The 13,668-nt window shown below is 50.8% G+C and overlaps 7 protein-coding genes across 7 annotated transcripts; 4 read left to right on the plus strand and 3 right to left on the minus strand.

Moving 5' to 3' along the window:
* Positions 1-31: 31 nt before the first annotated feature.
* IAQ61_006510 (uncharacterized protein) lies at positions 32-607 on the minus strand (the record flags this gene model as incomplete). The annotated part of the gene is made up of 2 exons (XM_066097207.1): positions 32-281; positions 570-607. 2 exons carry the CDS (start codon positions 605-607, stop codon positions 32-34), a joined length of 288 nt encoding a protein of 95 aa, XP_065952684.1.
* A 1,377-nt stretch (positions 608-1,984) lies between these two features.
* IAQ61_006511 (uncharacterized protein) lies at positions 1,985-2,412 on the plus strand (the record flags this gene model as incomplete). Its single annotated transcript, XM_066097208.1, has 2 exons — positions 1,985-2,079; positions 2,154-2,412. The coding sequence occupies 2 exons, from the start codon at positions 1,985-1,987 to the stop codon at positions 2,410-2,412; spliced, it is 354 nt and encodes a 117-aa protein (XP_065952685.1).
* Positions 2,413-2,964: 552 nt separating this feature from the next.
* IAQ61_006512 (uncharacterized protein) lies at positions 2,965-5,314 on the plus strand (the record flags this gene model as incomplete). Its single annotated transcript, XM_003845350.2, has 4 exons — positions 2,965-3,527; positions 3,592-4,142; positions 4,194-5,056; positions 5,108-5,314. The coding sequence occupies 4 exons, from the start codon at positions 2,965-2,967 to the stop codon at positions 5,312-5,314; spliced, it is 2,184 nt and encodes a 727-aa protein (XP_003845398.2).
* Positions 5,315-5,912: 598 nt separating this feature from the next.
* IAQ61_006513 (uncharacterized protein) lies at positions 5,913-6,233 on the plus strand (the record flags this gene model as incomplete). The annotated part of the gene is made up of 1 exon (XM_003845351.1): positions 5,913-6,233. One exon carries the CDS (start codon positions 5,913-5,915, stop codon positions 6,231-6,233), a length of 321 nt encoding a protein of 106 aa, XP_003845399.1.
* Positions 6,234-7,054: 821 nt separating this feature from the next.
* Positions 7,055-8,312, minus strand: IAQ61_006514 (uncharacterized protein). Its single transcript, XM_003845352.2, has 2 exons — positions 7,762-8,312; positions 7,055-7,712 (listed from the first exon to the last, which is right to left on the minus strand). The coding sequence occupies exons 1-2, from the start codon at positions 8,164-8,166 to the stop codon at positions 7,500-7,502; spliced, it is 618 nt and encodes a 205-aa protein (XP_003845400.1). The 5' UTR covers positions 8,167-8,312; the 3' UTR covers positions 7,055-7,499.
* A 395-nt stretch (positions 8,313-8,707) lies between these two features.
* On the plus strand, positions 8,708-11,474 carry IAQ61_006515 (uncharacterized protein; the record flags this gene model as incomplete). The annotated part of the gene is made up of 3 exons (XM_066097209.1): positions 8,708-9,292; positions 9,357-11,245; positions 11,300-11,474. 3 exons carry the CDS (start codon positions 8,708-8,710, stop codon positions 11,472-11,474), a joined length of 2,649 nt encoding a protein of 882 aa, XP_065952686.1.
* Positions 11,475-11,910: 436 nt separating this feature from the next.
* IAQ61_006516 (uncharacterized protein) lies at positions 11,911-13,020 on the minus strand (the record flags this gene model as incomplete). The annotated part of the gene is made up of 1 exon (XM_003845354.2): positions 11,911-13,020. One exon carries the CDS (start codon positions 13,018-13,020, stop codon positions 11,911-11,913), a length of 1,110 nt encoding a protein of 369 aa, XP_003845402.2.
* Positions 13,021-13,668: the final 648 nt, after the last annotated feature.

Genomic DNA, 13,668 nt, shown 5'->3' on the forward strand with positions numbered 1-13,668 from the left:
GCCGGCAGATCCTGGAGGCGACTCGGTACTGTCATTTGCCAAAGAAGCTTGGTGCAAGCTTGGTGCCAAATGTTTTGGACAAAGTAGCGCCGGATGTGCCAAGGGAAGAGGATCCCCCCCGGCGATCCAAAGCAGCAGGCCGTTTACCTTGCATTTCTTCTAACGTTACCATGCGCATTGCAAAGTCGGAGGCAGTAATCGGGTTGCGCATGTGCAGGCACGAGACCATTGCGCCGTGGGCCTGCGAGGTTGACATGCAAGATTGTATCCGCTTTTGATACCTGTGTACCTACATGCAACTGCGCGGGCTTCTTCACGATACCGGTACCGGTACCGGTGGTAGTATGAGACCAAGAGACACGATGCGCGTCTACCATATAATTCTCAAGACGCATGGCAAACAGCCGCGCGCCATGGGAAGCTATGACGCACACCGACAATTCCACTGGCTGATTCTCATGGAACTTTGCAAGCGGTGCGACGCCTTAACACTAGGTAGGTATCGGTGCGGTACCATACTATAGTTTGGCTACGAAAGGATCCCCCTGACCGATTCAGGCGGTGTGTACATGAGCCTCATTGGGCCTTCATCACCTTGCAGTCTCATGAACAGTGGATATCAAGTGAGGCCTCGGGAATATCTGTTGCGAGCTCTCAAGTTGCAATTGATGTGCGAATCTCAGTCTGCAGTCTGGGGGCGATAAATGTGTACCTACTGTGGCTTAACTTGAGCAAGCGAACAACATGGACCCAGGCGCAACATACTGTTTACCATAGTACAGCACATTGAGTAGCCCTTCTGTTTCGAGTTTTTTTACGAAGCTCGGCGGTTTCCAGCGTCTTTGATAGTGGGGCAAAATGACTGCCAAATTCCGCACTGTTCACGTCGGCAGCTTACCGTACCAGAGCAACCATGAAGTCATTCTCGGGTTCCCATAATTAGGTAAGACGCGAACGAAACGAATCACTTATCGCGCGTACTCTGGAAAGTAGGCGACGGCGTCAGCCTTGCCTACAAGGTGGCGCAGGCAAGCAACCAATGTAAGTCTACCACGAGCTCGAATGCATATCATCCCCCATCCTTTCAAGGCTTCTGCTTCAGTCGTTCCATTCAGTCGGTAGGGTACCCCATGCCACCACGAAGAGTCAGCCCTTCCGGATTGACGATCGTGGTTACAGTTTACAGCATCTCAATTGCCAGAATCTAGGTTTTGCGGTCAGCGTGGCTTCGGTGCGGCTGTCCACTGTACGGTACCGGTACGGTACATGTACACAGTAAGCGTCCGGAAGACCGAACGGCCCCCGTTCTGCTGGCTCAGGGCGATGGCAAGGGTTGAAGGCTCAATTTCGAGTTGAGCGGTTGCCCAAAGAGCGGTGGAAGGTCACCATGCCCTCGTGCAGACTAGTCTGCTGTCTCTGCAAAGTGCGATCCCACTTGGTTCGCTTACCGGTATGGTAGGTTGAACATGAAGATGGAATTACTATTTCTGGGCATCACTGGGAATGATCTACTGTAGGCTCTGATCGCAGAGCGAGCTATTTGTGACTCCAGTCATAGTGACCACGTTTCGCCACGGCAAGACACCCAATCTGTACGGTTGAAACAGGATGCCTTGACCCGCCAGAGCAAATCATCGCTTCATTCTTGGGCAGATACGGTACCCTATCCATGTACCGAAGCACGTGCATATGGTACGATGTTCAATGTCCCACACTGACAAGCCGGAGAATTCAAACCGGGTAAACCTTAGCCGATTATCAAGTCACATCCTCCAAGTGCTCGTCCCCGGAGATGGGTACCGTACAATATTGTAGCAGGCGTCTTCACCGCATCGTCCATTGCTGTAACAACAGTCTGGATTCAGCCTCGGTGGGCGTCTAGTACAAGCCACCTGTCTTGATCAATCCTTCGTTTCGACCAGTGTCTATGGTAATGACTCGTAGAGTTGAGTTCACGCCGCATCAGGGGGGCGTCCTTGTGAAGATGGCCGACAAACGGTTTCAACATGGCGCCGAAACGGCCGCACGGCTCCGGGCACGGACCGCTAGGGTCGTCGATCAGTGTCTTACCGTGCTAAGGTACCAAGATGCTGGATGTTCTTCGGATTTTCGAATGCTAACGTCGCACATGGGTAACCGGGCTACTTGCAAAGTCGGAATTTACCAGCTGGTAGACACAGTACCGATACCGGTGCGGGAACCTCCTTGACAAGCACTACCGGTACCGGTCAGAACAAAGTTTGCAGAGCCATGTGTTGTAACATATCTGAGGACATTAAGGTGGGGATATGTGAGGATGTATACTACAGGACAGCTGCGACGTCTCGATCGGTACTTCTCGATCGGTACTATAATCCTCGGTCGATATGGCATGGTGTTTACATTATAGCATTCCAACAGGCCTCACTATAACCGCCGCCTTTTCGTTCACATGCAGCTGCAACCATGTATTCTTACAGCTCAGACAACCCCCCCCACCGGTTATATGACAAGAGGCATATTCATACCGGACTGTCCAATGTTCGCCAGGATAAAATTAGTTGAAGTAGAGAATATGGGTTCCGGCATGAGCAGGTAACTTGTCTGGCAGCTTGATTGTCTCTAAACTTGAATTGATATGTCGCCTAGATATGGTAGGCTAAAATGAAATCAAGTAACGCGTCTTGACAATCGCCTTTCAGGTGATATCTGCAGCAAAGGCTCATACGAGCAGGGTGCACTGACGGCAAAGCTGGTGCTACCTTGCCCGTGGGCAAGTTGCTCCTTTTGGCATCAGCTGAAACAGTACGTGGGATGTCAGGGCAGAAACACTTTTGACGTCACACCTGAATCACCGTTTACTTCTTAGCCACTCGAGGACAGCAACACAACAAAGTAGCCGTCAATTTACTCTAGAGAGCATAGGTACTGTAGCTCTGCATGAATTCCTGTCGTACCACACGCCTACGTTAAGCAAGCCATCCGATGTTTCCGAGAGATCAGCCCACCAGCAATGTCAACCCCTCGCCACACAGAGTCCAGCACCAGGCGCCTGATAGAAATCGCCAATTCGAGCTCTACACAGAAACCTTTGAACACCCAAGAAATAGAAGAGACCAGATGGGGAAGTCGGAAGGCGCTGCGCAGACAGGGAGCTCTCGGCGCACTGCTAATGGATACATCCCGATTGAGGATTATGGCCTGATTGGTAACATGCGTACATGTGCCCTATCTTCTACAGACGGAAGTATAGATTACATGTGTTGGCCTTACTTCGACTCGCCTACCGTGTTTGGCCGTATTCTGGACAAGGACAAGGGCGGCCATTTCACCATATGCCCCACCAATTACGATCTGTGTACCCCCAAGCAAGATTACCTTCCAGCAAGCAACATACTCCAGACGAGATACCTCAAAGAAGAAGGTGCACTAAATGTCGTGGATTTCTTTCCACGACCTAATAATAGGAACCTGGATGCCGAGTACCACGCAAACGTCATCAGCAGCGACCACACTGGCAAGGTACCCGACCGACCCGATCTCAAAAAGTATGTCAAATACAATGCAATGGTATCCTTTTCAACGTGAATGCTAATATCTGCCATCTGCCAGATGGCTAGTGCGGCGCGTGGAGTGTATACGTGGTTCAATGGATGTAAAGGTCGTAGTGTCCCCAGCATTCAACTATGCGCGAGACAAGCACACCACGGAAATAGTCGACTTGAACACGACGGATCATGGAAACGGTCTTCAAAGAGCCATATTTCGTTCCCAAGATCTGGCCCTTGAACTCAACGTGACCATCGACTGCGGCGATGAAAAAGATCAGACTTGTCCGATGGTAGTGTTTGAGAAGTCTGTCGAGCCTGGAAGCCTTGGTGAGGGTATTACTGCCACATTTCACCTGGAGGAAGACCAAGCTGTATCATTCGTTCTTCGAGCTGCTGAGGATCATAGCCCCGAAAGAATCGATACTGTGCTGTTAAACGACCTGCAGCGAAACACGCACCAATACTGGGCACGATGGATCGATTCTGGACGATATACAGGACGTTGGTCCGGGTATGTGATGCGGAGTCTTCTGTTACTCAAAATGCTCACCTTCGAGCCCAGCGGGGCTATTGTTGCCGCACCCACGTTTTCTTTACCAGAAGAGATTGGTGGTGAGTGACATATTCTCCAATACCTGCAACCGCTAAATGATAATCCTACAGGTGTGCGCAATTGGGACTATCGGTATTCCTGGGTGAGGGATGCGTCCTTCACAATCTACATCTTATTGCGGCTGGGTTTCAGCCATGAAGCTGAAGCCTACATCAGTTACATCTTCCAGCGAGTGAAGGAGACCAAGTCAAGAGGTAGCCCACTGCCGATCATGTTCACCATATGGGGTGGTACAGATATACCAGAAGTTGAGCTTGCCCATCTGGCAGGCTACAGGGACAGCCGGCCCGTACGAATTGGGAATGGCGCTGCCTTCCATACCCAACTTGACATATACGGAGAATTGATGGATGGCATATATCTTGTGAACAGATTCGGCCAACCGATTACCTATGATCAATGGTGTCTTGTACGGGAATTGGCCGATTATGTCTGCACCGTGTGGCAGGAGCAAGACATGTCCATCTGGGAAGTTCGAGGAAAGAAGCAGAACTTCGTCTATAGTAAGATGATGCTCTGGGTTGCACTCGATCGCGCGCTACGCCTGGCAGACAAGCGGAGTTTTCCTTGCCCCCATCGAGGAGAGTGGTATCGAGTTCGCGACGAGATCTACGAGGAGATCATGGATAAGGGCTACAATTCGAATCTGGAGTGCTTCATCCAGAGTTACGAGTCGAACGAGGTGCTAGATTCGGCTGTCCTGGTTGCGCCTTTGGTGTTCTTCATATCGCCAACGGATCCTCGGTTCTTGAAGACGTTGAACCGCATCTTGAAAGCCCCAGAGAAAGGAGGACTGACAAGCACAGGTCTTGTGTATCGGTACAACAATGCAGTGAGCGATGATGGCGTTGGAGGCGGACGTGAGGGTGCCTTTAGCATGTGTACCTTCTGGCTTGTTGAAGCACTGACGAGGGTCTAGCTCCCCCAAATCTCAAGGCTGTATTCCTTACTGACAAATTAATAGGCGGGTGCGTACGACGAGAAGTATCTCTTGCAGGCAGTCAGTATTTTCGAGAATATGCTCAGCTTTGGCAATCATGTGCATATGTTCTCCGAGGAGATTGCGCGGTCCGGAGAGCAACTTGGAAACACGCCACAAGCCTTCAGCCATCTAGCTCTGGTCTCAGCCGCCTTCAACTTGGATAGGACACTAAACTCGCGCAAGAAATAGTGGCACCTGTCTAGATGATCGACCGTAGCTGACAGCTGAATCATTTCTAGCGGCCATTCTGCCGGGGATAAAAGCCTGTAGCTACCTTAGTCCTCAAGCACAACTACCTATGTATTAGAATGGCCAGTTGCCCGCAGACCCAACCGTATCATACTCTACCAAAGGTGCTGTACGTAGCTCTCTTCGGGTGACTGGGATTATCGCGAGAGGTGTCATTGTGCGTTGTTCCGGAATGACGGTCGGTTGCTAACTTAGCAAGGGGGGTTTAGTTGTGCGGCACGAAGGAATGGAGGCGCTAACAAAAGCCCCTTGCGCGGCGACACCATCTGCATCTTAACTTCCAAGGCCTTTGTGCATCCTTGGACGCTTCTCCATCTTTGTACAGCCACATCGCCAAAACCCTATCCTACCCTTCCAGTCAGACATGACATAGAGACCACACATCCGTGCCTTACAACAGTCTTTGATTTCCTTCTGCTTCGTCGTTCCTTTGTTTTACCACATCTCCACACTGGCAAACTCTCGCCCCAGTGCAAGGAACCAACATCGTCACCAATTTCTGGCCCACGCGCCACATCACGCTCACAACCCACCCACCATGTCACTCTCCTCCTCATCCAGCGTCTCCAACATGTACAATCTCGACGAGAAGATTGATATGCTCCTGCTACCGCCAACCTCTCTTCGCGTCCGCGATTTCGGCTGGCCTGAAACATCTGCACGCTACCGCGGCGACCACACGCAAGAAAGCAACCCCGATTGGGCCCACGACCCGATGGACAGCCCCAAGGCAAAGGAAGAGGCTTTTCAAAAGATGGAAGTCTCGTACGCGCTCTACATGGCAAACATTGGAGGACCAAAAGCAGGGCCGCAAAAGAAAAAGGCAGTCTGGGCTAGGTTTCTGCCCTGGGTGCGTTGAAACATTGCCAATGGCCGATTGTCTTGCATCGCGCAAGACATTGCGCAAGGAATTCTTTGGATGAATGCTTTGCGACGGCATTCGTGGACCGTTGTTGGTTTTTTTTGACATCTGAAGGAGATTGGCATCAAGACATACTCGTCATGCGTGACCTTGGATGAAGATCTGGATAACCCCGTTGGAATATGACGAACACATTCGAAAGATACCCATATTGCATTACGCATGAAAAGGAGGAAAAGATTTATCTAGCCCCCCTTCCCCCTCCAAAAAAAAACATGGAATTGGAGCGCACTGCGACGCGATACTGATTTTCTTATTGTTTATCCGAGAGATGAGATGGGAGACGCATGCATAGCAGCGCCAGGGCCAGTGTGGACTCGACAAACCAAAGTGATCACGAAGGGAACATGCGGGGCTGCAAGTGTGGGGTACAAACCTCATACCCTTGTCCTGACTGTCTGTATCTCGGCGGGCGGCACACTCCATTTGATGCTATACCCACTTTGCTGTTCTATTATTTCTTTTGTCATGTTGTCTTGGTCATGTTTTCTTTTGCGAGCTACGTGTGATGTTTTGGTTAGCATGTTCACCTCTCTTTGTTTTTTTTACCGAGTATACCCTGCGGAATCTTAGATAATTTTTTAGAACTAATTTTAATATATCATTGATATGTATTGCACATGACATAATCATTGAGGGACTATGGTATAGGCTTAGGTGGAGGTACTGTTGCGAGATTAGTGGAGTTTGTCATGGTTTCTTCTTGACCGTTGTGGTACAGAAGATGTCAGTCACAGGGTTTCAAGGTATAGGCACCAGAGATGAACGGCTGTTTGAAGGAGAGATTGACACAAGGATGACCGAGATCTTGTATTTAAAGAACAGGAATATCACTAAAAAGAACTTTCAAAGCGTAAGACTGTGGTGAAACACCATGCAGAGCACAAAGTTTGAATTTCGGTGTGTCATTAGTGTGTTGGATATAAGCATCATGCTGACTACGTTTACGATGAATAAGTGCTTGTTTCGTTAGTGATCTGTAATGGACATTGTCTTGCTTGTGTTGTGATTTGAACAGGAATAGTCATTTCGCATTATTGTCTCACCCGTAAATTTTGATTCATTGCGTAGATTATCGCCGGGCTGTGTTATTTTCTACGAGGCTGGTCTGCAGTGCAGCCGGTCTCTCTTCGGTGCTGTTGTACATTGTATGCTATGGTACAGATTATCTGCCGTGCGTCGTATCGTGATCGTTGGTGCGGACTATTTTTTTGGTGTTTCTGAAGAAGGCGGTGGCTCCGTGAAGCGGTTTTCGCCTTTAGGCTTTGATTCTGGATGGAAATGGGCCGATCGAGGGGTGGAGGTGCCGTCGTCCCAGAACTCTACGTCGCCTTCTGCGCTTAGTGAGCCCTTCTTGATGAGGCTACCTTTTTCCCGCATGAGGTCTTCTATCGTGACAGACTTGTCTGAAAAGATCTGGCAATGGTTAGTCTGCATAAATGTACACGAGGTAATCATGGCGTACCTTGAGATGGTCGCTAATCAGATGTCTGTTCTTGCAATCCGGACATGATATCAGGACAGTCCCGTGGTGGTACCCTTGTTTCGACAGCCGATGCGAGGAGCGCGTCTTGCAGACATTGCATGTGAATGTGAGCTCGTAGGAGGGCACTTGGTCTCGATCTAGCCGTGACTCTGGAGCATTGGTCGATGTCGGAGGGGAGGCTGCGCTGGACTCAAAGCGGGCTGTGGCTGGTATCCGTGCTCGTGACAAAACTGGCGATATTGAAGGACGTTTGGCGATTGACGTTCGCGGCGTGTGAGAGAGGCATGTGGGCGCAGGAATGTGGGTGACACGCAATGGCCTTCTTGCACCGCGAGGCACACCAGCGTGGGCGCATGCGCGAAACATACTTGTAGAGGGACGCATTGCGACAGTGTAGAGGATGCGACTTTGTATTCTATGCCAACACAATAAGAGGCAGAGAAAGACAGGAAGAGTAGAAAACGAGCAAGCAAGCAAGCAAGCAAGCAAGCAAGCAAGCAGGATGTGTGTGAGAGGCTTTGACAGTGCAAATAAAAAAAAAGTTGCTGCATCTTCACCGAGCGCCAAGGCGGAGGTCCCGTTGATGACGCCGCAAGCAGGCATCCCGTCTACAACAGTCAGCTTTCCAACGCCGGGACTCTAGGAGCTCCTATGGAACGGACCCCCGCCAAAACCACACGCTGCATTCATGGATGGATGGATTGATGAGCAGACGCCACATCACTTGCCCATCCCACCACGCCGACTTCTTGCTCCCATTCACTATTCTCTCGTTCGTCCGCGCGCCTACAGGTACACGAAATCACCTGCCAGTCATTGCCACCAACCCACATTCACTTTCAACCACCACCAAACGTCGACCACAGCCTCCTCACAACGCTCTGGGCGAGGAGTGTAGTTTCCTCACAAAAGGTGAAGGGACGACATGATTGCAGGAAGGGGCAGGCAGCGTATACGGCCGCCGCGCAGGGTATGTCTCCACTTCACCCATTCACCTTCACTCATGCCACTCTCATCTTTCTGTTTGCCTACGTCGTATAGCATAGCACTCTTTACCATGGAGCTCTCTACTTGGCTCGATTCACTATTGATTTCAGAGGGGGTTACTGACACAATGCGCCGTAACCAGGGCCTCCACGGCGACGAAGTCGATTTCGATGACACTTGGGCCATTATCGAGGCAGCCTTCCGCGAAATTCACACCAAGAATGCATCCAAATTATCATATGAAGAGCTCTACAGACACGCCTATCGTATTGTCCTGAAGAAGAAAGGAGAAGCCTTGTATAACAAGGTCTATGACTTCGAGCGCAGTTGGCTCAGCAATGAAGTGCGTGCTTCTCTACAAGACGTCGTCTCATCCAACCTCGTTGCAAATGCAAACAGTGTAAGCGGCACCACCGCCAATGAGCGACGAGTGGCGGGTGAGAAGTTTCTCAAGGGTCTCAAATCAGCATGGACAGATCACCAGGTCTGTACCAGTATGCTTGCTGATGTGCTCATGTATATGGTAAGACGCCTTCCCTACATGACCTCTTAAATGAAGAGCAATGGCTAACACGGCCTGACTCAAGGATCGCGTCTACTGTGCGGATCATCGTCGTCCGAATATCTTCAATGCTGCCATGGTCCTGTTCCGCATAGAGATCTTGGGCTCGCCGCTCTCCAATACCGACGACCGATCATTGCTCAGCTTCCTCAACCACATCATCCTGGACCAGATACAAATGGAACGTGACGGCGACGTCATTGATAAAACTCTCATTCGATCTTGCGTATGGATGCTCGACTCACTTCACGATGGTGAACTAGAAGGGGAAGAGCACCGCCTGTACACCACCTCCTTCGAGGTGGAATACCTCAAGTCAAGTAGGATCTTCTATCAGGGCGAGTCGGAATTCTTGCTACGCGATTCTGATGCTGGCGCATATTGTAAACATGCGCGTCGACGGATATATGAAGAAGATGAGCGTTGCAAGCAGACATTACTGGAAAGCTCCGGTGCTAAGATCCAGAAGGTGGTGGAGGACGAGCTGATCAAGAATCGGATACATGAACTTGTGGAGATGGAGAGTGGTGTCCGTTTCATGATCGATAATGACAGGCTGGAGGAACTGAACCTCATCTATGATCTGAATAGAAGAGTGGACGACAAGAAGACGGACCTGACAAACGCTATACAAAAGCGCATCGTGGAAATGGGCTCAGAGATCAACAATGACGCCATCACAGCCGCTCAAGCTCCACCCGCAGCACCAGCCGGTGATGTGGCCGACAAGACCAAGGGTGCTGCTCCGGAGAAGTCGCTCAACCAACAGACAGTTGCTGCAATCAAGTGGGTCGAAGACGTGCTTTCGCTAAAAGACAAGTTCGACAAGATATGGAGGGACTCATTCGAGTCGGACACGCTTCTACAACAAGCGCAAACACGCAGCTTTGCCGAGTTTATCAATGCTACATCTTTTCCACGATCATCCGAATACATCTCTCTCTTCATCGACGAGAACATGAAGAAGGGCATCAAGGGCAAGACGGAGGCAGAAATTGACATCGTTCTGGACAAGGCTATTGTCCTACTGCGATACGTCCAAGACAAGGACCTGTTCGAGCGCTACTACAAGAAGCACTTATGTCGACGTTTGCTGATGAACAAGTCGATCAGTAATGAAGTCGAGAAGCAGATGATATCTAAGATGAAGATTGAGTTGGGCAACAACTTTACACTGAAGCTCGAGGCCATGTTCAAGGACATGACTATCTCCGAGGATCTCACTGCCGGCTTTAAGAAGCATGTCGAAGGTTTGGGCGAGAAGGACCCGAAGCGCATCGAATTGGCAATCAATGTGTTGACCAGCATGACTTGGCCTCTTGAAACTATGGGTGGAGCAGCCAGCGAAGAAGAGGATCAGAGACCGCGTTGCAATTTCCCGACTGTTGTTGAGAAGATCAAGCGCGGATTTGAGAAGTATTACAGCGAAAAGCATTCCGGCCGGCAACTCACCTGGCTTGCCAACATGGGTTCTGCAGACGTCAAGGCAGTATTTCCCAAAGTACCGCAGAAGGATGGCTCATTTAAAGAAAGGCGACATGATCTCAATGTTTCGACGTATGGAATGGTGATTCTCCTGCTTTTCAACGACCTGCCGGCCGGCCAACATCTGACCTTTGAGGAGATTCACGCTCAAACCAACATTCCACGTAATGATCTCATTAGAAACTTGCAATCACTGGCCGTGGCACCCAAGACACGTATCCTGATCAAAGAACCCATGTCCAAGGACGTGAAGCCAACTGATCGATTTTCCTTCAACGAGGGTTTCCAGGGTAAGTTTGTGAAAATTAAGGTCGGTGTTGTTAGTGGAGGCAACAAGGTGGAAAGTGACCGAGAGCGACGAGAGACGGAGAAGAAGAATGACGATTCACGGCAATTCTGCATAGAAGCTGCTGTTGTTCGTATCATGAAGTATGTCCTTTTCCTCCAAGTCTTTTGGACCAAGCAATACTGACGAAAGTGTAGGCAACGCAAGGAATTATCGCATCAGCAGCTCGTCTCCGAGACTCTTGGTCAATTAGCGGCACAATTCAAGCCAGAGGTCAATATGATCAAGAAGCGGATCGAGTCACTGATTGAGCGCGAATACCTGGAGCGGATAGATGGCGCAAAGGTCGACTCGTATCGCTATCTAGCATGAACCACTTGTTTTCTTCATTATGACGGAAGGCGTTTGACGAGCGAGTATGGTTTGTCCTCGCGGTTTGGTTACTCGGCAGGAAGCATTGCGTTGGTGTCGGAGGTCTATGGCGGGGGCGTTGTGATGCATTGACGACAGGCGACGGGCAAAGACCCCGTGATGAATCCGGGTGGAGGCGTATTTCATGTCTTGCCCGGCGGTTTTATCTCGTAGAAGACACGCAAATATAATGCCCGCAATGTACAATCTGAGACATGTAGCAAGTTTACGAAATCACGTTGCTGTTTTTGCATGCTGTGTGTGGCTCTCACATGCCATGCGCCCGTGGACGGAAGTTGATTTTTGATGTGTGGTCAATTGCCATCTGAAATCTAAATCGCACAATACAAAGAGGTCGAATGTTTATAGATGCTTGTAAATGCGCCAGATTCATCGCTCACTTATATCTCGAAACCACCTTCCTCCGCTTCTCAAACGCATCCCCGACCGCAGATCCCGACCCCCTCGGCCCATCGCCCACCGGCCTCTTCCGACTCTGTTCCAGCGAGCCGAGTTTGCCGCCCTTCTTCTGCGTCAAGCGCTCAATGCGCTCAATGCCCGCGCCCAGACTGCGCCACTCCTCGCCGCCAAAGCCACCGCTCGCCCGCTGACGCGCCAGTTTCTTCGCCTGCTGCTTCTTGCTGTCTGGCGCCAAGCGGGTAAAGTTTGACTCCTCGTACTCGCGCCGCTCATTCTCCTCTCTGCGCTCCCGTTCCGACTTTGTGTGCCGGCCACCCTGTGTGATTGTGCTGCCGATGCTGGGTTCGGTCATGGGCGCGCCGGAGAGTTCGGTGGCGATGAATTCGTCCAGAGTGGCTGATTTGGCGGGGCGACGGTCTCGGCGGGCCTCTTTGGATTCGGTCGTGGGCATGGAGATGGGTGTTATTTTCGGGGGACGGTAGATGTTGTCTTTGGCTGCTTGGCGGTGTTTTTCTGCTTCTGCGGCTTCCGTCTTGGAGTGGGCGACTGCGGTGGCGCGTGGGGCGTAGGCCATTTCGTCTTCGTCGTCTTCGGACTGGTCGGAGCCGGCGGCGGAGTCGGCATCGCTGATGTTGGAGTCTGAGCCCGTGTTGTCGATGGTGGTAGCCGTCTTTGTGTTCCTTGCTGGTTTGCTACTTCTTGGTTTGGCAGTGGCTTGGCTTGTGCGGCGTGCAGCATCGTCTGCGGTGCGGATGATTTTGTCGATGTTGTATTTCAATTTGTTCTCCAGTGGACGCACGCCTTTCTCTAGATATACTCGTAGCTCGACGAGTTTCTGGACGACTTCGTCTTGGGGGTGCAGAGAAGTATCCTTGTTTCCATTCGAGGCAGAGCGAGATCGTAGCTTCAAGAGGATGAGGAAGACCAGGTTCTGCAGGTATGAGAGCAGCAGTTCGTTCTTGACATCGAGTAGTGATATGCCTTCTTTCGGTGGCAGGATGTCGTCTGTGGGCAGTGCTTCTGTGGCAGATTGAATAGAGGAAGTGAGTGTCGCGAGCAGCGACTCGAGGGAGTTGTCGACAGCCATTGTCTTGTCTGTTGTTGATGTCGTTGGATTAATTTGCGATTCAATGTCGAAGTTAGAGTACGGAAAGAAATTTTAGCGGGGCGCGCTAGGGATTGCCCACGCGCGGGTTCGCGGCGGATGCCACGCGCCTTAGCGTGACCTTTTCAGTCATCTATCGGCACACAGTGTTAGTGTGTAGAAAGTGACCAAAGCACTGCCTCATCCATCTCTACTATGGACCTCGTTGTCATCCAGCCTCGCGAATGTCGGTTCCAAGTCTCATCCTAATCCAAAGTTCGACAAGTCCTGGGTAACCATCACATGAGCACCACGACTTTCCCTTTCGATGCTAGAGCCATGCGGCCATGCAGCATCAACCCACCCCCTATGTGCAGTCGTACCACGACACTGTTCGGTGTACATAACACGCATGAGAAACACTGGCCAGTCATGAGCAGAGGAAGTTCAAAAGTGTGTATGCCACTGCATTCATACAGTGCTGGACTGCATGGAGTGGGCGCAGTCTGCACTCTGCCGTGCACCTGCACATAGTCTTCCTGCAAGCCTTTTAAATCCTTGCCAGTCTGTGAGCCAGAAGCTGCAAGTGTATTACCTATGTGCCCCCCAGCATATTCATCAGTCCGTCGAGTCCTATCCTCCCCAGCGAAA

Source organism: Plenodomus lingam (assembly GCF_022343315.1).
Source record: "Plenodomus lingam strain CAN1 chromosome Unknown contig_26, whole genome shotgun sequence".
Lineage (NCBI taxonomy): Eukaryota > Fungi > Ascomycota > Dothideomycetes > Pleosporales > Leptosphaeriaceae > Plenodomus > Plenodomus lingam.